The 26,555-nt window shown below is 43.7% G+C and overlaps 2 protein-coding genes across 8 annotated transcripts in view; one reads left to right on the top strand and one right to left on the bottom strand.

Moving 5' to 3' along the window:
• INPP5F (inositol polyphosphate-5-phosphatase F) overlaps window positions 1–15,250 on the top strand; it is an 83,841-nt gene extending 68,591 nt beyond the window's left edge. For 4 of the 6 annotated variants that reach the window (XM_045803270.2, XM_087862660.1, XM_045803274.2 and 1 more), the window contains 6 exons: window positions 295–493; window positions 8,727–8,798; window positions 9,772–9,845; window positions 10,286–10,414; window positions 10,941–11,028; window positions 12,965–15,250. In XM_045803270.2, the coding sequence (XP_045659226.2) occupies window positions 295–493; window positions 8,727–8,798; window positions 9,772–9,845; window positions 10,286–10,414; window positions 10,941–11,028; window positions 12,965–14,111 (1,709 nt within the window). In that variant the 3' untranslated portion in view covers window positions 14,112–15,250. Of the gene's footprint in view, window positions 1–294; window positions 494–7,192; window positions 7,424–8,726; window positions 8,799–9,771; window positions 9,846–10,285; window positions 10,415–10,940; window positions 11,029–12,964 lie in introns of those variants that run through there. The other 2 variants (XM_045803276.2, XM_087862661.1) reach the window with 2 other exon arrangements.
• Window positions 15,105–26,555, bottom strand: part of MCMBP (minichromosome maintenance complex binding protein) — a 48,519-nt gene continuing 37,068 nt past the window's right edge. For both annotated transcript variants that reach the window (XM_045803279.2, XM_045803280.2), the window contains exons 11-16: window positions 26,328–26,445; window positions 23,232–23,397; window positions 21,954–22,087; window positions 20,848–21,012; window positions 17,982–18,070; window positions 15,105–17,622 (exon numbers count right to left, since the gene is read on the bottom strand). In XM_045803279.2, the coding sequence (XP_045659235.1) occupies window positions 17,496–17,622; window positions 17,982–18,070; window positions 20,848–21,012; window positions 21,954–22,087; window positions 23,232–23,397; window positions 26,328–26,445 (799 nt within the window). In that variant the 3' untranslated portion in view covers window positions 15,105–17,495. The remainder of the gene's footprint in view (window positions 17,623–17,981; window positions 18,071–20,847; window positions 21,013–21,953; window positions 22,088–23,231; window positions 23,398–26,327; window positions 26,446–26,555) is intronic.

Below are 26,555 nucleotides of genomic sequence, written 5' to 3'. Positions count from 1 at the left end.
TCTCTGTTAGATGATTTGTAGCTATTCTCACCCAGTCTGTGGGTTGTCTTTTCACATTCATGATCATGCACTTTGAGACATAAAAGTTCTTAACTGTGATGATGTCCGCTTTGTCGATCTTGGTTGCTTGTGATTTTAGTGTCCTATCTAAAACTGAAAAGCCTAATCCAAGAGCACCAAGATCCATGCCTGTGTTTTCTTATGAGTTCTGTTGTTTTAGTCTTACATTCTCTTTTGTTTTTTAGAAATGTATTAGCAAATTAAGATGATAGATATTAACACTTTCTACCCCAGATTTGATGCAAGGCATTCCCGTGACAGAAGATCTTTACTCCATATTTACCAAGGAGAAAGAACAGGAAGCTTTGCATAAGGAGAATCAGAGAAGCCACCAGGAACTGATTAGCCAGCTGTTACAAAGTTATATGAAGTTATTGCTGCCCGATGATGAAAAGTTCCATGGGGGCTGGGCCCTTATTGACTGTGACCCCAGGTGAGTTGGAGTGATGTCCCGGTAATAAATGGCACTTACGTTTCTGATGCTGTCGTCGCACTAGTGGTCATCCATTAAGCCATGGGCATGGACGCGTGATGCATGGCTGTTTTCAAATACAGGGCTGGTCACTAAGGCAAGCTGACAGAGGCACTCACCTTGGGTGCAAAATTAAGGGGGTATTAAAACAACTCAGTAATGAAGAGAAATATTTTAAAGCAATATTTGATTTTTTTAAAAGATTTTATTTATCTATTTGACAGAGATGGAGAACACAAGCAGGCGGAGTGGCTGAGGGAGAGGGAGACACAGGCTCCCCACTGAGCAGAGAGCCCGATGTGGGGCTCGATCCCAGTACCCTGAGATCATGACCTGAGCTGAAGGCAGACGTTTCACTGACTGAGCCACCCAGGCGCCCCAATATTTGATTTTTTAAAAACCCAGATTGTAGAACAATAGTTCACAGCTGGGCCTCACCTCCCCACCCCCCAAATCTAGGTTTATTGTTCTGATGCACGTAACGGTGCAGCAAGAAAGCAGTGAGGCCAGTTACTCTGGTTGGTTGGGAGGTATCCTGGCCTTTCACAAAATAAATAGGCCAACTAATGCTCAACATATTTTAAACAAAAACCAGTTTCAAGTCATTCTTCAAAACGAACAGCAGGAACTAAGTTTATTCACCAGATTGAATGTTTGCTTCTAGGCTGAAATCTAACAGTATTATGCATCAGAAACATTGTAGAATATCCTAGACCAAGCTCTGGGGACAAATGGCTCTATTTAGATTTTATCTTAATAAAAGGCATAAAACAAGCTTGAAAGAACAACTGAATGCAAAGTATTATATATATATATAAAATATAGATTTTAATATATAAGTAAATATATATTAATATATATTAAAATAACAATATTGACTGTAGGTTCATTGGGAAACCTTTCATGTCTTTAAGTTCATGGATTATTTCATTTTGATAATCAATACGTTATATATGGATGTAATTTTCAGACTCTGAAAACAAGAGATGAGGGGCGCCTGGGTGGCTCAGTCGGTTAAGCGTCTGCCTTCGGTTCAGGTCATGATCCTGGGGTCCCGGGATCAAGCCCTGCATCGGGCTCCCTGCTCGGCAGGGAGCCTGCTTCTCCCTCTGTCTGCTTCTCCCCCTGCTTGGGCTCTCTCTCTGTCTCTCTCTGTGTCAAAAAAATAAATAAAATCTTAAAAAAAAAAAAAGATGAGGTTTTCCTCACATACAAATTAGCAGAAAAATTCTATGCTCCTATGAACCATTTGGTAAAAATTTTTGATTCATGTGCCTTAATTTTTTTTAATAGCAGCAGTTCAACTTAACGCAGCACCCCCAAAAAGGTAGTACTTTTAATTCCCATTCAGAAATAACTGCAGGTTATTTTGCTTGAGAGTTTTAACTTTGCACTTGAGATTTTTAAAGGTGTCATGATGGTCAATATCATTTTCCTTAGATCAAGTAGTTTTGTTATTTTTCCAGCTGTTTCATTTCTTTTTAATAGTATTTTTTTATTATATTATGTTAGTCTAGATCAAGGAGTTTTATTCCTACTTTAGAGATCATTGACATAGGGAAAGACCAGAAGGTTTATTTCTAAAGCCGACTCCCATTTTGTAAGTTCACCTTGCACCTGACTGGATATCCAATCCCGTAATTCTTGTGTGAAGTTGGTATCCTGGATGAGGAGTTTAAGAGCTTGCTCCACAGTTGAGATAAGCACTCTTGTTAGCGTCCGTAGAAGTCTCTCGCATTTAAGAGCAACATGTATAGAAACGCTCAGACTTCCTTCTGGCAGCTGGGCTCACTGGCACAACCGAAGTTGCTGTATTGTACCTGTACCGTGTGTACGTCCCGACTCAGTGCTGAAACCAGACGGTCTCCTCTCCTCGGATCAGGTCTTTAAGAAAACTTGTTGGGTGGTTAGATTCCCAAATCCATAATAACGTCCCAGATGCCAAATGCCTACTCCAGTGTTCTCTTTTCTTCATTCACATGATGAAATACTTCTCTTTTGTTCTGATTTTGTTTGACTCCCACCCCACTCTAGTGCCTAGCAATCGAACTCCTCATTTTTCTTTAATCCTGCGCTGTCCGAGCTGGCTTTCTGATAACCGGGAGCCAGTGCTTGTGTTCTGCTCGTCTTCTTTGGTAAAGCTCTTGATGTTCGAGTACACTACACGGATAACACATGCTGGACGGCTAGTGTCACTGCATCCTTCCCTTTGCTCGGTGGCCTCATTTGGGTTATAAGGGGAGGAGCACTTTCCAAAAAAAGCAGAGCCCGCTCTCCCTCACCGCAAGACAAGCTTCTGCATTCCTGCACATGACCACGTGTTTACCAAGTGGCGCTACCCAGAACATTCCAATGGCTATTTCCAAACAGTCTCACATTTCACGATGGATGATGAAACCTTTCTGGGCTTTTAAGTTCATTTAATTCTGCACTTACTGCTGCCTTGTCTTTAGGTCTCAGTCTGGCCCAGGACTTACGTGCCTGATGGTCATAGGGGAGTTAGTGACCTCCCTGTATTCCTAATTCCAAAACCCTTCATGTTCCCAGCTCTGCCACTGTGGGTCTCTGCTCAGGCTTCCTGCTGAATCTGCCTTGTAGTTCCATTTGTATTTTCTGGTCTACTTCTTCATGCCTTTGGTTTAGGATAGCTCTTCGCTTAAATTCTTTAGCTGTGGGCCTCTAGCTAAGTCTCCCAATTTCCAGTTTGTTCCTGGATTCCCTGCCTCTCTTCTTCACATGTCACCACTGCAAGATGTTAGGTCTTCTAATTCTTTCTTAGATGGTCTGCTGCTAAGTTTTATTGTGAGAGAGTCCCTTTGCCCGTTTTGCCTGTGTTACGGGCGAGAGCACAACTGCCGTCTTCCTCCTCTTCTTCCTCGTGTTTGTTGGTGGACAAAAGAGGTCCATCAGAGCCACGGACCTAGTGGTACCTTTTGAACTTTGTCCTGTGGGACACTGAGAGGTTCTAAAGGTTGTCCCATCAGCTTAGATTTCACTGGCTGAGGTGCTGTCTTCCCCGTCTCGGCGATGCTGACACACAGGCAGTGTCTGATGGAGAACGGTTCCGTGCCGTCTCTTCCGTACAGACACTAACGTGGGGCTAAGGACAAATGAGCAAGGAGCTTCGCTGCTGAACAGGACAGTGCGAGTGTCTGAGGAAGTGATGTATTGATTCTCAAGCGGAGGACAGGGCTGGGGGTGAGTAGAGGGCGGGCACAGACTTGTGGAATCTGCCTGTGGTCTGCTCCTGGGTGACAGGGACAGAGTGCTCAGGTCTGAGACTCTCCACTCTGGTCTCGGAAGGATTTCCTCTAAGGTTGGCCGTGCCAGAAGTGGTTGCATCTGACGGTGGTTGAGGTGTTAGCTGCTTGCTGGTTTTTTCCTTGCCTCTTGTGTTTCCCACGATTACTGTTTTACTAGAAACTGCTGCCTTTGAAGCTGTGAGACATGACGAGGTGGATGGAGCAGATAATGAAGCTGCTGCTGTGGCGTCAGTGACTCTGAAGGTCTTGTGTTGGCGTGTTGGCTTGCGTAAAAGGCTGGGAGCTGCCTAGCGAGTCTTGGTATCTTTGTGGTAATAGGAGACACTTCGCCACCCTGTGGCTGGCCTGAGTGTTGCCCCTTTGGGAGGCACAGGGGATCTGGAGCCTTACATCTGGGCTCTAGAGGATGCGGAGTGGGACCAGCAGTGTTTCAGAACAGTCTTCTCTTCTCTTCTGCCTTTTCTTCCAGAGGAGATGCTTTTTCAGGTACAGGATTATTACCGTCTTCAGATGCACTACATTTTCCCCTCTGGTAGATTATTCTCTGATGGACATCATGTGTCCATTGGAATTTCCAAAGGTAATTGTGTGTCTGCATCGTGATTACACAGTTCTTTAAGACCCCTCTTAGCTCCTCTCTACTTTGTCTTGTGGTTGCCATCCTTAATGATACTGCTAAAATTTCTTTAAATTCACCACTGGTATTTTTCTTCATTTGCAAAGCTTCAAGATTTTCCAAATGGGGAACAGTTTTCCCCTGAAGGGAAATATTTGGGAACTGGCTCTTTGGCTGGCTGAGTTGCTACAGAACCTTTGTGCGGTCTATGAGCTGAGCCAGAGCGGGCCGACCCCGATGGAGGACAGGGAGAGGTAGCTCTGGGAATGACTGGGCCAGCTCAGGTCCTGAGCCAGCCAGCCAAGCACGGGGCATGGGGTCTTCAGCAAGTTGGTACCTGCCTGCCTCAGCCATTTGCTCCTGGGTTCTGTGTATATATTTTTTAAAACACCTTTATTAAGATATAATTTATATATCATATAATCCATCCATTTAAAGTATACGATTCAATAGCTTTTAGTATATTCACATTTTTATTACTGAGGAAGAAAGCCCTGTACCCACTAGCGATCACTCCCTGTTCTCCTGTCGGTCTGCCCGGACAACCACTAATCTACTCTCTGTCTCTATGGATATCCCTGTTCTGGACATTTCATATAAACGGGATCATATAACATGTGACCTTTTGTGACTGGCTTCGTTCACTTAGCATCATGTTTTCATGGTTCGTGCATGCTGTGGCACGTGTCCGAACTTCAGCCCTTCCTATAGCTGAATGGTATTCCGTCCTGTGGCTATAGCACATTCTGTGTTCTTCCATGGACGGGCATTTAGGTTGTTTCCACCTTCTGGCTATTGTAAATTATAATACTCTGAACAGTCACGTGTAAGTTTTGGTTTGAACACCAGTTTTTATTTGGGGTACATACCTAGGAGTGGACACTGCTGGATCATGTGTAATTCTGTGCTTAACTTTCAAGAAACCAGCTAGCTATTTTCCACAGTGACTGCACCATTCAGTATTCTCAACCAGCAGTGTATGAGGGTTCCAAGTTTTCCACCTCCTCCCGAATACTTGCTTTCCTTTTTTAATTGTTCTCCTCCTAAGGTGTGTGAAGTGGTATCTCACTGTGGATTTGATTTTTATTTTCTTACTGACAAAGGATGTGAAGGATTTTTTCTTGTGCCTGTTGGCCACTTGTATATCTTCCTTAGAAAACGGTCTATTGAAATCCTTTGCCCATTTTAAAAACTGGGTTCTGTGTCTTTTTGTTGTCGAGTTGAGCTACCTGTTTTGGTAAATAAACTTTTACAGGAACCAGGGTTAGGGTTAGTGTGAGCAAGCGAGCAAGGTTGCACAGGTGCAGGGTCGGAGCCTGTCTTTATCTAAAACGCTGGTGTTTTGTTCATCATATTTTGGCATTAATTTTGACTTTTTAAAACACTGCACTAAAAATTATCTTTATGTCTGGGGTTTTTGATGTTCCCCTTACATTTTGCGCCAGAGACTTGCCGCAGTGCGGTCCCAGCCGCTTAACTCTGGCGGAAAAACAGTTCCGGCCGCAGTTGACAAATACGCAGCCCTGCAGCGGCAGGAATGACCCGCTCCTTGCGCCTCCTCTCCCCTCCCCTCCCGGAGCGGCCCCGCACGGTCCCCGCACTGCCCGCGGGCCTCCCCAGCTCCACGCCGTGGCCTCTTCTGTCGCAGCCCCGCGGTCAGTCTGGATTGCCCGAGGCCGCTGGCACGGTGGCCTGCCGGTCCCGACCCCCGTCCAGCCCTGCGCGCCGTTGCCGCCAAAACGCTGGGCCCTGAATGACAGGCGCCTGGGGGCGCGCTGCGGGTCTCAAGAGCAGCCTGAAAAGTGCAAGGATGCCGGGCGTCCGTCCCGGTGCCCTGCGGGACCTCCACCAGCCCACTCTTTATTTTGCCCAGCTCTGCTGAATCCACTTTTTCTACCCCGAGTAGATGACCACTTCGCCCGTTTCAGTGGAGCAGCCACGCTGTTGCGCATGTGAACGCAAGGGACCCTTCCAGCGGCGGTGACGGCTCCTCCCCGCGGTGTGGGCGAGCTCCGGCGGGGGTCCGGGGTACCGCGGGCACCGCGGGCCGGGCGCTGTGCGGGGGCGGGCTGGCGGGGGCGGGCGCGCATGCGCCCTGGGCGCGGGCCGCGGCAGCGGGGGCGGCCGGAAGCGAGATGTGTCTGCTGGGCGGGGCTTGGCGCTGCAGTTGCCGCAGTTGCCGCAGTCTCCGCAGTCGCTGCAGGCGCTAGGTTGGGTGCAGGCGGATCTGAGCCTCGACTTCTCGACGGACGGACGGACTGACTGACGGACACCATGCCGCGCTCCCACAGGCCACCGCCAACCGCCCAGCGGCCCGGCAACGCCACCGGCAATGCCACCGGCAACGCCGCCGAGCCCAAGCCCGAAGGCGGCAGCCTGGCCACGACTTTCAAGATCTTTCTCCTTTTTGCAGGACTGATGGTTAAAGTTCCTGTGGGCTTGTATTTTTCCTGCAAATTGCTCCTTTTCCAAAGTCTCCTGTTAATGTCTCCTGACGACAGTGGCTTTTACGCGACCATCGTCGCGGTGGTGGGGCTGCATGTGGTGCTGGCGGTGTTTGTGTTCATCGTGTGGAAGGAGGGCATGCCTGACTGGCAGGAGAACAAAAACGAGTAGAGCAGCTCGAAGCTGCGAACGCGGGGGGGGGGGGGGGGGCGGGGGAGTATGGGGGGGGGGTCTTTCTTTTCTCGTCCGTGTTGACAATTGTGTCTGTTGTGCGCTTCAGGGGGAGGGTGGGGGGAGGGAACTCTTCACTGCAGCGGAGACTCCAGTAAAACCGCGGGGTGGGGGGGGGGGGAACCTTTTTCCTGACCGCCTGTTACGTGCCCAGTGCTTTTTGTTAAAGACATAATGTTTGTGACTGAGGATCCTGTTGGACGGATGTAAATATTACCGCCCGAATCGGAAGCTGGGACGAGGCCGCGCTGCCTCGTAGTAGACTTCAGTGCTTGTGGGAATGTGTGGTGACGTAACTGCGGTGGCTCGGCGGGAGCGGCCGCGGCCGGCGCGCGTGTAAGTACCGGCGCGCCTGTAAGTACCGCCGCAGACGGGGGTCGGGGCGGCGGGGGCTGCGGCGGCCGGGGGGGCGGGCAGGGGAAGCTGCGCGGATGCCGCCGCTCGGCCCCCGGACAGATCAGCTAGGGTGCAGATTTCGGGTCGGCCTGGGGGGTGTCGGATCCTGGCGTCTTAATCGCCGTATTTTTCGGTATTATTTTAGGTGAAAATCGAGGTGACTTTGTTAAATTAGGACCGTTCGAGGTACGCTGCGACACAGTGCTGATGTAAATTACTGCGGGTTCAGATTTTGGTCCGTTTTTCTCGCAGTGCGCATCAGACAATGACCTCATTCTGACGCAGTTGAAGGACGTGACTTCCATTGACAAATGATTTTTTTTTCCTGTTTTCCATTTGTTTTTCAGTAGCATTTTGGTAAACCTTGGCAGGTAGGTGTGAAATTCTAAGGGAGCAACACCCACTCGTACAGTGGAATTTTGAGACCAATATTAGAATGTAGATTAATATCCACCTTGTGATTGGAAATTAATATTGTTAATACTAGATGAGTATTAGAAGTTTTGAGTTCACATTTTGCCTGCTTTATCTGTTGGTTGTTTGTAGATTTTATACCTGGACGATTTTTTATTAGTAATCTTACAAAAATGTATATTTTGCTCTGGGTTTAATGGATTCATCAACTCATCTAGTATCTGACCCTTATTTTGATATTTGATTTGTGAGTGGAGGGAAAATACAGCAAAACGGACTTAGACTGAGGAAATGTTTACCATTCCTTAAAAGCCGAATCTGGAGTAAGAAATATACAAAGTGGTTTGGACTTGGTCCCGTTTTTGCACCTAAATGTTGTCATTTTTTTTCAAAAGATGCATCCTAAATGTGTGTAAAAAATATCCTTAATGTGCAGTGTCCTTTTGATGGTTAGGTCTCTTGAGATAATATAGACATTTTCTCCCTTCTGAGCCTGAGGGTTTTCCTTTCTTCCCAATCCCCTCCCCCCGCAGATTATCTTATTTATCTGAATCCTCCCACCTCCTTGACCACCACTCTGAGAAGAGACCTCTCCTCAGCTACCTACCCTTTCCTGACACCTAACCCCCTCCTCAAACTGGGTTCCTTTTTTTTCCCCTCCAAATGGATAGATTGCTTATACATCTGATTTAAAAAGTTAGGACTCACTGGTTGATTTTCTACCCCTCCAACCAATCTTTTATCTTAAGGGGTTCTGCTGTAGAAAAAATGTTGGCGAAAATGCAGATGAAAATGAAAATATTTAATTGCCTGTGTCATGTCTGTTTAGCCTCATGGATGCTACTCACAGAGATGTCGATGTGCTGTTACTGCTTTCTAACGCTGCCTACTACGTGGCCTAGTAAGTTGCTTCTTGATTTAAAGCTTTTTAATTGTTCTTTAATATGAGTACATTTCCTTACTAGAGTTCATGACAACATTAAGAATCTGGTTTTGTTATATGGAACTTCGCGTAACTGTTACATCTTATCAAGTTTGAAAATGTGATTTTAGAGTTGGAAGCAGTGTTCACGTAATCTTTTAGCATTTTATTTCCTGTATATTTTCCATGTTTTGTTGTACTCCATATACTTTCATTGTTAATGACTATACATTTTTTATTACTATAAAGTACACATTTCCCCACTGTTTAGCACTGATACTTCCATTTTATTGCTATTAGTTATGATACAATTGTCTTTGCACAGATAATTGTGCACACCCATGCTTCTCGTTGGTTACAAGAGTATGAGGACTGAAAATACGTTGTGGTTTATTGCCGGATCTCCAGAAAGACTACTCATTAACAATGCCACTAGCAAAAATAGAAGTACTTCATTTGCCTTACCAAAATCAATCTTTTTGTTTTAAGTAAATACTTTCTTTTTGCCCTTGTATGAACATTTTTTTAAAGTCATTGGCCCAGGTGCCCTTTGGCATTGATTGTATGGATTTTTTATTCTTGATTTTGGACGGCGGGTTTAGCTGCTGTGTTATTCACACACGTACCTTCAGTATATGTGTGTGTTTGCCTGCCTTTTAGGTTAAGTTTTAGGTTTGCTGGTTTTGTTCTGTAAAAGTTTTTATAAAACGAATTATATTTTGTAACTGATTTTAGCGTGAGATCCATAAGTTGATTCTCCTTTAGCTACTGAACTACATATTTGTTAATCTCATTTCATCTAGTTTTTAAAATGTTTAACTCTTTACCCCAGAGTGTACTGTGCCCTGGATGATTTTAAATGCACAGAAGTTGCTACTATTATATCTCAGCTGACAAGCCAAATATGCTTTTGATTTTAACCCTGTTTTTTACTTCCTTCCCCTTTATCCAGCTATGACGACGAAGTTGATAAAGTAAACCAGTATCAACGACTAAGTCTAGAAGACCTGGAAAAAATAGAAATAGGTAAATTTTAACATGCTAACCAAGTCCTAGGAAGCAAATACTGTTCTTCCACGAGTGGGCACACTGTCTGAGCCAGCAGTGCGACTTATTACAATCCGAAAAGGATACTGACATTGCAGGTAGTCTGTTTTTTAGGACTCTCGTCTATTTAGAGATTAGTGGTGGGTGATACAGTCTAATAACTATTTCTTTTATTACATACCTTGTGAAGATTAACCCAAGAATCAAGAAAGTTTAAATATTTGAGACCGAAGAAGAGTTTTTATTTAGTCTCATGAAACCAAATCATCACAGTAAGCTTGTATTTTGTGTACTCTCATTTAGAAGAAATAAGAAAAATGTGCTAAGTACCTGACCAATGAATAGTGTTAGTATTTTGAAGATACAGAAAAAAGTGAATTTTATGTGAAAGGTTTAACCATATTCATTTGGGTTTTTAGGTCCTGAACCCACTCTCTTTGGCAAGCCAAAGTTCTCCTGCATGCGACTGCACTACAGATACAAAGAAGCAAGCGGCTATTTCCACACACTGAGAGCGGTAATGCGGAACCCAGAGGAGGATGGGAAAGGTAATGAAGAGATGACAGTATTCAGTGATAACTTTTGATCTGCTCTTAGAAATCCAAGGGGAAGTGGGGACAGTATATACCATTACAAATGGAACCTAGCTCTGTAACCTTGCAATAGCTCCTTTGTCTCAGAAAGCAGGGAAATTAGCTTGTAGCTTGGGGCAGGGGTGTCTGTAATGGGAGATCACAGTGTGTTTGGTCATAGGGGTACCAGGGCTTTTTCCCACCACATCTGCCTCTCGGGGACAGTAGTCAGGGAACATTCCTGTCTCATTCATGGCTGTTGCCTCGGCATCTATTCCAATTGATTTGGTTCATTTGCCCTTTATTAACTCTTCTGTTAAAATGTTTTAGAACATTTTGAATTAGTGGGGAGAATAATGAACAAGAAGCAGTTTTCTGTAAACTGTAGCAAATAAACTTGTATTTAAATGTCAGACCACAAATTTCATTTAGGGTTCTGAATTACAAGTGCTGTTTCAGTATGCTTTTGGAGAAACTAGCAGGCAGTTGTACTTGGTTTCAGACACCCTTCAGTGCATCGCGGAGATGCTGCAGATAACCAAGCAAGCCATGGGATTGGATGTACCTGTAATTGAGAAAAAACTTGAGAGGTAAGCATACTACTTCGATTTTCTCAAGAATGAAGGACATTATTTTCCAAAGTCTTGTTTCTTTAAAAGTATTTGCAAGATGGGGCAAAAATCAAATTATGGTAATATATTGGTATTTAGATTGGGAAGTGTCAAATTTCTGTGGATCAAAAAGTAATACTTTTTAAATTTGCTCTTTTGAGAGTCTGTATAAGAAATACATTACTTGTGGCCATAATTTAAACAACTTTAAAACATACTGGCTGTCATTTTGTCTGTAAATGCCAGTGGGTTTTGAATTTGGGAAAAGAATGCCTGTAAAGAGATTATTTCACACTAAAATTTGGATTTCCCATCTGATTACGTTTCATGATCCATATTCGACTGGAGAAGAGCCTTGGTCGTCTAGAGAAAAACTGCTCGGTCTTGTGTTAGTAGAGAGAATTGTTTCCGTAGCTCTTTAATTTTTATGAAATATGCTCATGACCAGCAAGTCAAACATCCGTAGTGAAACATGTGGCAAATAGCAGTCACTTCTTCTGGTATTTACAGCTGTCATGAGGGATGCCAAATGAAAAAACCCTATGTTAAATATCCCATATCTTTTAAAATAATTGTGGGTAATCCACAGGAAACAAATTCTCCCCCCTCCCACCTGAATTCAGCCAAGTTGGAATGGGTGCAGCCAGCTTTAGTTAAGATGCTATAGATTCCCATTTATAGTCCGTGTTGGCTGGTTGTTCAGGTTGTCGATGCAGACCTGCCACAAATGGTAGCCACTTGCCACAAAAGTGACTGTAGTAGTCCCCCCTCTTCCCCCATCCACGCTTCAATTACCTGTGGTTAGCCCTGGTCTGGGAGCAGGTGTTCGTCTTCCCGACGCTCACAGTGCCCGTGTCATTCACCTCATCTCACAATGTAGGCATGTCATCATCTCATGTCCTCACCAGAAGGGTGAATACAGGAAGATGCTTAGAGAGATGATGTTTACGTAAATTTTTTTACAGTATTATAAATTCCTGTTAGTCTCTTACTCTGCCTGGTTATAAACTTTATCACAGGTTATATATGCAGAGGGAAGAACGTAGTATGTACAGGGTTTAATCCTATCTGTGGCTTCGGATATCCGCTGGGGATCTTGGGATATATTCCCCACAGGTAAAGGGGGGGGGGAACTGCTGTTGTCTGAATTTGGGGTGTGAATTTTTGTTTTTAATTCTCAGAATATACAAAAATGCAGGTTGAGGCAACCATGGGGAGGCTTCTCTCCCTTCCCTTACTCTACGCTTCCCCCTCCTCTGATTGCCAAAGGGAACCCAGCAGAAGGAAACCTGCAATAATGACCAAATCTAAAGCCAAAGTTTGGTCCAGAAGAACTCAAACATGAAGAATCCAACTACGTGAGGAGCTTCACGGCACAGGCTCAGATTTTACAGATCCAGCGTTTGCACAGGCTGGCTGTTCAGTGCGCGGGCTGTTTAAGGACAGGACACGCAAGAAACTGCTTCCTGGACTGGGGGTTAAAGTCACACAGCTAGGGCACCGTTCCCACTCAGTGCCCGGGGACAGTTTGTCAATGTCGTTTATAAAGGCTTCTGCTGCCCAGCTGTAAACTACTACCCACGGGTTGCCTCAAAGACTTAGTACCAAAAAAAAAATCTCATTAATCGTCTTTTAATAAATAGTGATTATATGTTGAAATATTTTGTATTTATTGGATTAAATATCAACATTTCATGTTTTTAATATGGCTAGAAAAATTTAAAACTACACCTAGCTTACACTTCTATCGCATAGTAGCGTTCTGGTAAATTTAGGTAATCCCTTGGAGTTGATGCCAATCAGCAGTGCAGTGTTTCAGAAATTGGGCCCAATTAAAGTAACAGCTTTCACTTACAGTAACTGGAACTGGTATATTGGATTTCGGGAGTTAACTTTTTTCTCTTCTAATTTGCAGGAAGAGCAGTAAACCTCATGAAGACATCATTGGCATCAGATCTCAAAACCAAGGCTCTTTGGCACAGGGAAAGAATTTTTTAATGAGCAAATTTTCATCTCTAAATCAAAAAGTGAAACAGACCAAATCTAATGTAAATATTGGCAATCTACGAAAGCTAGGAAACTTTGCCAAACCTGAAATGAAAGTTAACTTTCTAAAACCAAACTTAAAGGTGAATCTCTGGAAGTCAGATAGTAGTCTTGAAACCATGGAAACCACAGGTGTGATGGATACCAAAGTCCAGGCAGAGTCGGATGGGGAAATGTCTTCAGAGAATGACTCCTACCACTCTGATGAATTCCTTACAAATTCCAAGTCTGATGAAGACAAACAGCTAGCTAGTTCTTTGGAGAACGTAGGGCCCAGAGACCATGTTCTTCCTAGTTGTGGTATTATTGCTTCCGCACCTCGGTTAGGCAGTCGGTCCCAGTCCATCAGCAGCACTGATATTAGCATTCATGCTCCTTCAGAGACTGCTGCTCATGGAAGTGGGTCTGGAAAAGGCCACGAGTCTCCTTTGAAGAAAAGTCCTTCTGCTGACAACATCTACATATTGACTGGCTTTGCCAAGCCTGTGGATATTTACTGCCACAGATTTGTACAAGATGCACAAAACAAAATGACTCAGCTGTCAGAAACTGTGTGTGTCTCTCAGCAGGCTGGGGAGGAAGGAAATCAAATGACCAATCAAGTTTCTAATGAAGAAACACAACTGGAATCACCAGAACAGATACCTTCTCGGCCGTCTCAGTTAGACGTGTCTTCTTCTGCAGCAGGTCCCCAGTATTTGTCAGTGGAACCTGTGCATCCAGCTGTATCTCAAAAGACCTCTGGCTCCAGCACGCCTGAACTTGAGACGGGGCTTCATGTAACTCCTTCTCCCTCCGAGGGCAGCAGCAGCAGAGCGGTCTCTCCCTTCGCCAAGATTCGAAGTTCCATGGTTCAAGTTGCTAGTATTACCCAAGCTGGCTTCACCCAGGGGATCCACTTCGCAGTGGCAAAGGTTCAGAAGAGCCCTGCAGAACCTGAAGGGGTTAATGAAGTCCAGCAAAATGAACTTAAAAATATGTTTACACAGTGCCAGACACGAATAATTCAGATTTAGTTTTTAGCCACAAAGAATCCTATGGCTTTTACTTAATCCAAAAAGAGGTTTCACATGTTAGGCTATTTTAACCTGTACTGTCTTTGAAGCTAGGGATCACAGATTCTAATTATGTTTATCGGGAAAGGTTGTTATTTTAAAAGGAGCTGAACTGGAGCAGATTTCCAGATCTGAGAGCCAGGACAACAGAAGTGCATTATCCTCGAAAGTGTAAACGTGCGTAGCTTATGCACTACAGAGCAGCTGGTCTCTGGAGGTAATTTGGGGATAATTACTTTGAGACATAACCTGAACCTTTTTTGGAGTGGGGTGGATAACCGAAGTGTAGGAACTAAACACATCAAGGATGAACATGGACACATTTAGGGGAATAGCATTTTTCATAATTTGTCTTGTCTGTCCGTTCATTTCTATGTAAATACATTTAGTTTTTAGTGACTTTAGAGTGTTACTAGTACAAAGCAGCATTTGAACATTAAAAAATTCTAGTTTAGTTTTGATGGCTTAACCATTCCCTATTAAGAGTTAATTGAGGGTTACTGGTACTACAGTCAAGAAAGGTATGCCCATTTGATCCTAATTTCCCCCCATAGTCTACTTAAATTTAAAATATTCTGCCCCTTGTACACCCCAAAGTCTAGAATTAAGACTTGTCAGTCCTAAAACCTGAGACACCAGATGTGAATACCAGCACCTATTAAATTATTTTGCTGTTTTCAGGAATGGAACACTACAATTACCAGATTCCGGTAATTCGTGAAATGAGTATTCAAATTGTAATTTTTTGCAGGGGAACATTCCTTAACATCTTCTATAGACTATAACTAAATTATTGAAAACACAGTAGTCTGAAGCACAGTTGTACTAGAACGGATTTATGACTGTACTCCTGACCCCGTGGAACCATGGCCTCAGAAGAGCCCATACAAGAACGTTGCACACCTTATTCCAAACAAGTATTGGTTTGTCTGGTATCTTTAGAGCCTTACTCTGTTGAAGTGATTCTCAGCTAAACATTATGTCTGCTGTAACTCTGATAAGTATTTCCACGTTTGTTATTTATTAGTGGTATCTTTTTTTTTTTTTTTGAAGTGTCAAATCTTGTGACTATTTAAAATAAAATACCGTTGTAATTTAAAGTGACAATGTGTATGAGAATTCCTTAAACATTTTAAAGATAATGGTTGATTTCTAAATCAGAAAATTCATAAGGTAAATTTGCTATAGCTGACCCATTCCAGTATTTTCCTCTCGGTGTTTACATGACTTTAAAAATGAAGTGCATCACAACCATCAAACAGCAAAGTTCACTGGCCAGTGTGTGGGCAAAGGAGAAAAGAAACGGGGTTCTGAAGCCCCGAGTTCCAGTCTCTTACCTGAGTGGGACGCCAGTAGGAGGACACCAGGCCGCACCACCTCCCACAGTAGAGGCGCTCCACCAGGAGGCCGTGGCATCTTCTCCCACACGTCACGGGAGGAGTCTTACAATCCATGAAAAACAATCCAAAGTTCTAATACTTTGGGAAGTTTTGTTTATTTGAACGAGGGTTTTCAAGGGAATTTTTCTTCAAGATCAAGCAAATTATGTACTTCTCTTTGGTAAATTACAATTCACATTGGCACGATCACACAGTAACTACTCTACTCTCTTGAATTTTATTCTCACAAATCCAGTTGAGTCTTCATTTTATTTCTAAAAGGTTAAGGAAGTCTTGTCTACCAGTTATAAAAATGAAAACCAGTTAGAATTCTAAATATAAACATTATTTACATTAGTTTATAAAAATAGACGAATTTAGGAAAAGTTAAACTAATAGTAATTTTCACTTCAGTTCATTAAGCACAATGTATTCCTTGGTTTCCAAGGCTGACCCTGTTTCCTTGAAACATTTAACTGATCTCATGTTTCCCACTAGGTAAGTTACTGGCTAAAAAAAAACCCCCACTAATCTTCATATGTAACCACTGCTACCTTATAAAAAGTAATGGTCTAAACATTCTAAACATTCTTGATGCCACAATTATACTACTGTACTGTATTAAATTGCTTTCTTGGTATGGGTAATGATATTTTTGTTACTTTAAAAACTTTTATGTTAGGGGCACCTGGGTGGCTCAGTCGGTTAAGCATCTGCCTTTGGCTCAGGTTATGATCCCGGGGTCTTGGGACTGAGCCCCGCATCAGGCTCTCTGCTCAGTGGGGAACCTGCTTCTCCCTCTCCCTCTGTCTCTGTCAAATAAATAAAATCTGAAAAAAACAAACACTTTGACGTTAAATCTGTAATTGGTCTGGGAAAAACTTACCTATAGCTTTATTGGGTATTCCTGGATTAGCAGATATGTTCGTTGACTAACACATCTGGAACTAATGGAAAAACTTACACAAAAGTTTAAAATCCAATACAATCATCAAAGCAACTAAATGACAATTATTAGGAAAACAATTTAAAACTTTATTTTCTACAGAAGGCATATTTTAAAAAGTTAACTGCTTTCTTCCTATTTGGGTAAAACCACCTATCCTAAGGCAGCATTCCCTTAAGTCCCATAAACAGTGGTTCCCAAATGCACGGGGATGAAATGAGAAAAATAAGGACAATGTAGTGTTTTTTCCAAAAAAGCTATTTATTCCATTTAAAGGACTCTCATTCTGAGATTGCCCTTTTATGAAAAAAAAAATTGTGATAATACAGTGGTTTCTTTCAGATTACTTGGCAAAATACATTGGCAACCCTGTCCCCCAAATTTTTGGAAATGTTACTGGTCCATGAAATCCAAAAGTCTGGGAACCACTGCCATGTAAAAGACTAATTTTGCAGGTTATTAACAACTGTTAAGTGGAAAAAAACTTCTGTGGTCAAATGTTTGGGAAATGATACTACAGAATTTCACACAGTCATGTGAATTAATGGCAGGTACACCCCAGTCCCCAAACTTGGACCACTAAACACATTCAGACCTACCGTTAATTGGAAAGACATTGTAAAAATCTGAAGTGAACAACTCCTCTGACTTTGGAATTCCAACAATTTTCTTCAAATGAAGTTGACATTAACATTTCAACAGAGTCTGGCCTATGACTTAGCTGAGACTAAGGAAATGGTATCAGCAACATTATCAATATTAAACTTTTAATATCAAATACATTTTTGTACATCGTTACTAATTTATATAATTATAAAACAATCAAAAGCTCCATAAAATCAGTAAGGTAAAAGCCCTTACTGAATATTATATAAACTTCAGATGTTATCAGGCTTGATTTCAGGAAAAGTCATTGGTTTTTGATACAAATTATCTACAAAACAATGTGGTATAAATGGTATTTGAATTTTACAATAATGTGGCTACAATCTGCCCACTACTCTCCCAGGTGTCAGATCTTTAAAGTTCATTTCCATTCACACATTTCTGCTGTTGAAGCCTGGTTCTTCTTAAAGACTCTAGCTGCTTTGCTCTGAGCCATCGCTCTCTTGACAGTGTTGTCTGACCGGCACTGAGAGATAGAAACCTGGCGTGAAACACAGAAATGGATTTAAGTCTAGACCCAGGACAGGATGTAGTTCTCTTTCTTCTTCTTTTTTTAAAGAACCTAGGAATACTGGGTTAGGGGTCAAGACCATCCGGTGGCTACATACAAGTCGAGAGCCAAGTTAGACTTCCACAAAGGGATCTCTGAAGTCTAGAGACAAAAAGCAAGCCTGTTCCACTGGTCACTGGCCAAACACAAACCCCCTTCACTAAACCCTTTCACAGGGTTTTTAAAGGCAAAACATTTCCACTGGTAGAAATCTGCCTCAGTTACTCCTAAAGACTGGGAGGTTCACACAGAGCTTACTAGAACAGCAATTATGGACACTAACTACTCACCGAGCTACAATGAGCAACTGGTGGAGATCGTCGGCAGTGATGCTCTGAGGATCGTTCTTGCGCATTTCCACGAAGTCGTCTTCAACTGCCTGCACCGAGAGAGGAAGGGGCTTTCACACCAGCGCTTATGAACAAACGCCGCGCACTACGTAGGGAAAAGCGAAGTAACTCGGCCCATGGGCTGATGCGAAATGAGGAAGTCCGCCTGCTGCGCGGGCTTCTTAGGAGACGAGGAGTCACTGAGAGGCACGCCGCACCCGCAGGGATAGCGCTGCTCACAGGCCTGGCGGGCGGCCAGGCAAACACCTAGGTCAGCAACGTGCACGGCCCACGGGGGAGAGTGATGTCAGCCAAAGCGGCAGAGGGAGGGAGGGCCTCAGAAAACTGCCCCCACCGCTGAAGAGGACCAGAGCACTAGCAAAAACTATCAAAATCTGCTTCTTCAAAAGTCTGAAAATTAACCAAAATACAGGGAGCATTTGTTCAAGAAAGAACACTGGGCTTTGAGGCATTTTAGCTTCCCTATCCACCCGACCCCCCACTCCTGCAGCACTGAAAAGGAACAGCCTGGCGACCACGAGACAGGGTGGTTCCCCGCGAGAATCCACATTCAAGGCCGTCTTTATTCAGCCTGACTCCGCTTACCCAATGTCAACAGCCTCTTCTCCCAGGGAATTTATCAAAAACAATCAGAAGCCATTACTGATCATCTTGGCTGCTTCACACACTGGATACTAGTTGGGGCAAACAGGCAGCTAACCAAAACCCTTACAAGAAAAAACTAGGACATGAGAATTTTTCCCTCCCAAAAGCCCCCAAAGGACGATCTATCTCTACCTCCCCAGGAATGCAGAAGGCCACACAAAGGGCCGTGCACATACTCAAAGATCGGAGCAGGCCCTAAGCTATCCGGGGTGACCTTCTCTGTGCAAGCAGAAAGAGAAGGGTGGGTCACGGTGGTGAACTGTGTGGCAGTGCTGAAGGCCTGCCATGTAGACACAGAGCCCTTGGCTTTGACTGGGAGACCTGTTTCTAGGCATCTGAGGAAATTAAATTTCTATCTGATCACTGACCTCTGAGCTCACAAACTCCAGGACCTACATACAAAGAATATGCTTTATAGAGTTCATTCAGAAAAGTCTAAGCAATAAGCAGCAACAACAAACCCCAGAGAGGGGCGGAGCCCCCAGTGCAGAACTAGCCTAGCATTTCAATATCTGGTTTTCAAAAAAATGAGACATAGAAAGAAACAAGAATGTCTGGACCCCTTCACTGGAAACAAAGAAGTCAACTCCCTCCCTGAGGGAGCCCACATATTGGACTTGCTAGACAGAGACTTTATTTTTAAGATTTTATTTGAGAGAGAGAGAGCACGAGCGTGCACAAGAGAGCGCAAGGGGTGGAGAGGGAGGAGAAGGCTGCGTGTCGAACGGGGAGCCTGATGTGGGGCTCAGTCCCAGGACCCTGGGATCATGACCTGAGCCGAAGGCAGACGCTGAACTGCTTGAGACACACAGGCGCCCCTAGAGAAAGACTTTAAATCAGCTCTTTAAATATATTCAAAGAACTAAAGGAAACCACATATAAAGAGCTAAAACAAAATATGAGAATGATGTCACACTGAATAAAAAGTATCAAGAGAAAAAGAAATATTTAAAAAGCAAGTAGAGAGGGGCCTGGGTGGCTCAGCAGGTGAAGCGTCCGAGTCTTGGTTTTGGCTCAGGTCGTGATCTTGGGGTTGTGGGATGGGGCACTGCATCGGGCTCCACGCTCAGCTCGGGGTCTGCTTGGGATTCTCTCTCCCCCCTCTGCCCCTCCCCCACTTGCTCACTCGCTCTCTCTGAATAAAGTCATTAAAAACATAAAAAGCAAATAGAAATTCTGAAGTTGAACAACATAACTGAGACTTAAAATTCAGTAGAAATGAGGCTCAGCTTTGTGCAGCAGGCAGAGCAAAGTCCCAGTAAACGTGCAGAGAGGTCAACTGCAAAGGTCCAGTCTGTGCAGGAGAACGTAAAGGGAGGAGGAAAACGAACAGCACCTCAGTGACTTTGAGACACCATCGAGTGCACCACCACTCACATACAGGAGCGCTGGAGACTGGTGCTGGAGACTGAGGAGAGGAGGGAGAAAGGCGCAGAAAGAAATTTAAAGAAATAATGGTCAAAACCTCACCAAACTTCTTGAAAACTTCCCCAAGATGTGCATTACTTTGCACACTCAAGCAGCTCAATAAACTCCAGTAGGATACACTCAGAGATCCACACCCACAGACACATCACAGCTGAACCGTCAAAAGCCAAGGAGAGTCTAGAAAACACAAGAGCAAAGGGCTCCCTGTGCCCCAAGAAGCCTCTCCAGAAATCAGCGAACTTCTCAGAAACTATAGGGGCCAGAAGGCAACTGGAGGACATACGTAAAAAGTGCTGAAAGAAAAGTCTACAAACCAAGAACTTCACATCCAATAAAACTGGTCTTCAAAAATAGAGAAATTAAGACCTTCCCAGATAAGCAACAACTTAACAGAACTAGTCACAGCAGACCTGCCCTACAAGAACCACGGAGGGTTCCTCAGGCCAAAATGAAAGGACGCCACGCGGTGACGTGAATCCATGCAGAGATGACCAGTAAAAACGACACGGGTAAATATAAAAAGCAGTACAAAGGTCTCTTTCCTTGTAACTTTTTCCCTCTCGTTTAAAGACAACAGCATAAAAGAAGAATTATAAATGCGCTGATGGAGCACAACAGACAGAAGACACAGAGACCAAACAGCAAACTTACCTCCCAGCAGTCACAGGAAACCACAGGTGATTAGACCATCTAAATCAACACAGGGAAATCGTTTCTTTTACCCCAAACGCACCTTGGTTATCTCATCGGATATGCTGTAATCCAGGAACCTCAGAAGGGTCAGGTAGATGCGGAACTTGTTCAGCACGGAGGGCAGCACGGCGGACAGAAGGCTGTCCGTGTACTCCTCCATGTTTGGGGGGATGAGCTGGGGCTGTAAGTGGATCTGGCAGTCTGCCTGGAGAGAGAAACAGGACACAGTATTTTCCACGTTCCTAAGTTAATCCAAAATTTCAGGAGGAGGCTTTGTCCATATCAGCCCGTGAAGGAATCAGGAAATACTCTTCATTACTGGGGGAGGTCACTTTCTAACGTTAATTTACAAGCACCATGCGATAATCACAAAAGGGAGCCTTTCTCTGTTACTTACACTTACTTCCTCAACAGGATCGGTAAATGCATAAAAAGGTAGCCAACCTCTAAAAAGCAGTGAATTAAAATGTTTCTGAGGTTTCCTTAATCCTGGAATGTGTACTCTATGTCTTACTGATCTGCCTTTCTAGAAACCACATAAAGCAAATCACACTTTCCCACAGAAAACTTACACATGGGCCACTTCATTCTCGTTCACAGGTAATGTCTCATAAATCACAGTGAACACGAGTTTACAGAGAAACTATACACCTTTTAAACAACTGGGCGTACTTCTCATCATGAAAAAACTCAATTTAAAAGCTCTCTTCATCAGTGACTCTGATGATTAACCAGAGCATTTCACCACAGAGCATAAAAATAATTATCATGTCATCGGGAACATTTTAAAAGGAACTCTGAAATATTTCTCACATAAGATTGACAGAAAACAATGGGACTGAGGCAGTAAGAACAAAGGTCTAGATGTGAATCAGGCAATTTATAGACAGCTTCTACTTTCTACGCCTGGATGTGGGAGGTGCTGCTGGCTGTTGGTAGCATGTGATTTGCCATATCTGGTTCTTCACAGATAGGTTTTCATCCTCAGGGCAGGAACAAAGTAATCAATTCTCTTCCTGATAACCAGCAGTCCCAATTTTGAAAGAAGTTTAACTTCTCAATAATAAGCCGTACCAAGAAACAAAACAAAAATATAGGGTATCTTTCCAATGTAACCTCCCTCCATCTTAAAATGTCTCATCGTACCGGTAGCAGTGATCTCCCCTCCGAAGTAATAAAAACATTAATATTGCAGGGGAATTCCATCTGGTGGTAACTGAAGTCATAATCCACCTTCTGCCAAGTTATTAGGTTGCTCAGCGCAGTCACATTATGAACACCTAGAAAATAAAAAAAAATTTTTTTTGTTATTTGGTTTTAATCACCTAAACAAATTGGTTTTACTGACATTAAGACATGAGGTTTCAGGGCGCCTGGGTGGTGCAGTCGTTAAGTGTCTGCCTTCGGCTCAGGGCGTGATCCCAGCCTTCTGGGATCGAGCCCCGCATCAGGCTCCTCCGCTGGGAGCCTGCTTCTCCCTCTCCCACTCCCCCTGCTTGTGTTCCCTCTCTCGCTGGCTGTCTCTCTCTGGCAAATAAATAAATAAAATCTTAAAAAAAAAAAAAAAAAAAAAAGACATGAGGTTTCTACTGCCTTAAAAAAAAAAAAAAGTATCTGAGGCACTGCTCAACTTCCTAAGCTAAATGTTCACTAAGTAATAGGCTTCACAGACAATACTGGTCAAGCTAAACAAATGTATTTTGGGGCCAAGACCCCCCAAAATCTAATCTAGCATCTGGTATGCCAACTGCGCACAAGACAGGTTCCCAGGAAGTACAATCACTTTCTATATGGTGTGTCCACAGCTCTAGAACAATACGGTAGAACTAAAATGATTTTTATGCAAAGAGATACTGAATTTTGATTTTTATACTCACCTGTGCCTTAAGGATACCCCATCCACACTATTTTTCCTTCTTTCTACCTTTACCTCTTGAACTTACCGCCAGCAAAGTGTCTTCTCAATACTCATCTGAGCACAAATAAAGCGACCTGCTTCCTTGCCAGTTTATAACAAGTTCCCATAACTGAGGTTAGTTCAAACCTTCCAACCTATTTTTTTTTTTCAGAGATTCTCTGAAAAAAAATTTTAAACTTCATATTGGGCAGTAAAAAATGTTTTATTAGATCTTCTCTACATTTTCCCTTTTAGCCAATATATGATTGAAGGCAAAATCTCCTCCCTTCTCAGCCTTTCAAGAGCTCCTTGCTATGTCCTTGTTCTGTCACTGCCTACGACAAAACACAGCTGATGTACACAGTCTGTAAGTTTATAATTCCCACATTATACAGATTCTTATGGCAAGCCTTAATCTCAAGTACTTGTGAAATGTGTGGCTCTGGATCAGTGATTCTTTTAAAAGTCATTACCAGATCTGGCTTTCACAGGAGGTTAGAAATGAAGGGAGACACCCACGTCCATACCTGGTGTGTCCAGCTGCCCTTGCTCTAGGAGAGTTTCATCAATCACAAGGGAAGTGTTGCTCGGCAGCTGGAGGAGCCCGCTGACCAGGCGATTGGCTGTATAGTCTTTGTGGGGGATGAATTTCAAATGGTTCATGTTCTCTATAGTCATCTGCAGACGAAAAGACTGCAAAGAGAAATTTTTTAATGAGCAAGGAACAGAGTTTCCCTGTTTAAAGAAAATACATACTTGAGGTTAAATACTTTCCATATGTGTATAAGGAAAGATCGTATCAATTTCTAAGGATGTAGCTTCAAGGCTTCTTGAGCTCTTTAAGCAAAAATCTTACATATACACCTTAAATGATAAATCTACATCTTAAATAAAAATTTCACTAAATCTATGAGCTGCTTTATTCTCAACTGTCTTGTTCGGTATTCTTCAATAATTTCTATGTTACCAGCGAACCAGAAACAAATGATAGGTTGTCAGATACATTTACCAAATATTCAGAAGCTTAACTTCTTCTACCTACAACCACCACAGGCCAGCTAAACAGAAAATATTTATTCAAGATGGGGAGAGAAATGCTTAATTTCCTTCGGTGCTCCTCAAATTAAAATCCCTTTCCTGCCTCAGCCTCCCGCAGACCAGGGAACGAACCGTCGCGAGGAGAGCTGAGGAGCAGAGCACGCTGAGCAGGCGCCGGGCGCTGCGGGTCCGAGAACGTGCTGCAGGCTGCGTCGTCTGAGCACAGGATCTGGCAGACCCTCCGCAACGCCCCCCCCCAGCCCCCCACGCCACCACTCAAGGGCCTGTGCACCCTGCTTCACACTCCACTCTCCCCTCCTATCACCCGTGTGTGGCAAGGGTGGAGACCGGGCTGGCGAGAAGGGCGCTGAGGACGAGAGAAACTTTCAGAATGTACGGGATTATTGTACTACGGCTCAGTGATTCAAAGCAGCGGGCAGAGGGCTGGGACCCCATTACGGACAGAAGCAAACAAGCCCTAAAGAAGCAGTCTGTCTAACCAGAAGGGGCGCGCAGCAGGGGCTCGCTCCCCGTGACAGACGCGGGTCGCTCACGCTGAACCTACTGTGAAAACCAACCAGGACGTGAACGAGCCAAGCGTCCAGAGTTTGGCGCTAGACACAGACACACAAGAGGAATGGAAGGGAGCGGGATATGGGAACAATGAAAGGGTCGAACCCACAAACCTACTACGAAGCGATGCAAATTAAAAGATCAAAAAGGAAATACCCCCCCACGCGATAACCTTGCGTACCTGCCACAGGCAACTTCCGCACGTGAACACGTACGCGTGTCCTAAGCATGAGCGCCAGGCTGCTGCTCGGACTTCACCTCCTGCCCTCCTCCCCACAACTCGTTCCACACCAGCCACACTGGCCTCTGTCGGCGTGCCTCCGACCTGCCTCAGCGCCTCCGGGCCTGCTCTCCCACCGCTCACAGGACGGACGCTCCCCCCAACAGAGCCACGTGGCTTGCTCCCACACCTGCATCATCTCCCCGAATTCCCGGAAGGCAAGACCTTCCCTGACCACACTGTATACACGAGCAACTCCACCCTAGCCCAGCGCCCCCTAGTCCCCTTCTCCTGGGCCTTTACTCTTCTCCATGGCACCTCAACAACATACTCTGTATTTACCTATATCAGTCTTCTACCACAATAATTTAAAATCTATTTCAGTAATTCCCAAAATGTGGTCCAGGGAACTCCCAAGGAGTTGCTGATATACTTTTATGGAGTCCACGAGGTCAAAGTCATGTATGGATAAAAGACCCATTCAATGTGCAAGACAGACCAATGAATTTACTACAGCAGAGTACAACAAGCTCACTGAGGAGATTACAGATTTCACACTTGCAACTATCCTTCGATGGGCAGTTTTGGTCTAGTACCAAAGAATATCCACAGTTATTCAAAAAGGCCAGCTTTCCTTCATATACTTCAATCAAAACATCCTATTACAAGAGACTGAACGCAGAAATGGATCTGACAATCCAGCGGTCTTCTATTAATCCAGATATTAAAGAGACTGGCAAAAATTCAAAACCACGTCACTTTTATCACTAATGTTTTTTGATTTGGGAAAACAGCTCTTGTTACAAAAATATTTTATGTTCATATGTAATTGATTTATTTTCATGACTATTTTAGTGTATTTTAAGTTTTAATTTCTACTACGGTAGACTGATAAGAAAAACAACCCAGATAAGCTATACCTCTTTGAGTCCTCAATTTTTTCAGAGTGTCAAGTGAGTCAAGGAGTGTAAGAAATCCTGGTCTGTTTGGTCCACTGCTGTTTTAGGGCCTGGAAGAGCGCTAGCACTTACCCTCCAATGACACAGTCACATGAATGATCTATTTTAACCTCTTAAATCTACAAAATGAGAGGTGATGAACGCTGCCGGTCACATGAGTAGTCAGAAGCAACTCCCTCGTTCCCAACGTCTCACCACCACAGAAAACCTGCGTTCCACACACCCTGGCAAACCAAGGCAGCTCTACCTTCCAAACAGGAATTAAAACTGGGACAATGGAGATAAAGCTCTTTATTACCTCAGCTACATGAACTATGCTCCTGTAATTTAGGTTTAAAGATTTAAGATTTTAATGCAAACAAAGGATACCAAGTTGCACAAACTGGCATCAACCCAGAGCATAATTTTAAGGGATTTACTTGCAATTGTGCTGTTAGATTCAGAAATTTCTGCTAAGGCATAAAATAAAAGTGAAATGTTTAGGGATGAGTACGTAAATTATGGAACCTGGCAGGCTGTTTCCCCTTAGTAAGATTAAAATCTCAAAGTTACATACTTGGGTTGAATGAAAGACAATTAGATGGATTTTTAAAACGTGCTCAGGTTTCTTCTTATGATTTTTTTTAAATTTGAGAGAGAGAGAGCAGAGCGAGGGAGAGAGAACACGAGTAGAGGGGGGAGGGGCAGAGGGAGAGCAAGAGGGAGAAAAAGGCTCCCCGCTGAGCAGGGAGCCCAACGTGGGGCTCTATCCCAGGGGCAGACGCTTAATTGGCTGAGCCACCCAGGCACCCCAGGGTATTCAGATTTCTAATAAATATTTATATTGATCTTACTGCTGGAACAAGATGTTGAATAATCCGGTACAAGTGTTCTGTGAAGGTACTATTCCGCGGGCAACCACTCAAGTTAACTGTGAATTTTCCCAGTGGAAGAACATCTCTTCTTGAATACCTAGAAAAAAAGATACCAACCCGTAAGATATTCAGGTGATTTCCTGATTTCCATCGAAAAGCAAAATAAGGTTAGCACAATATTGTAATTAAAAGAAAAGGTGAATTACT

Source organism: Ursus americanus, chromosome 6, assembly GCF_024610735.1.
Source record: "Ursus americanus isolate L20-20 chromosome 6, mUrsAme1.1.p, whole genome shotgun sequence".
NCBI lineage: Eukaryota > Metazoa > Chordata > Mammalia > Carnivora > Ursidae > Ursus > Ursus americanus.
The sequence above is the reverse complement of the archived record's forward strand: the minus strand, read 5'-3'. Positions and strand labels throughout refer to the sequence as shown.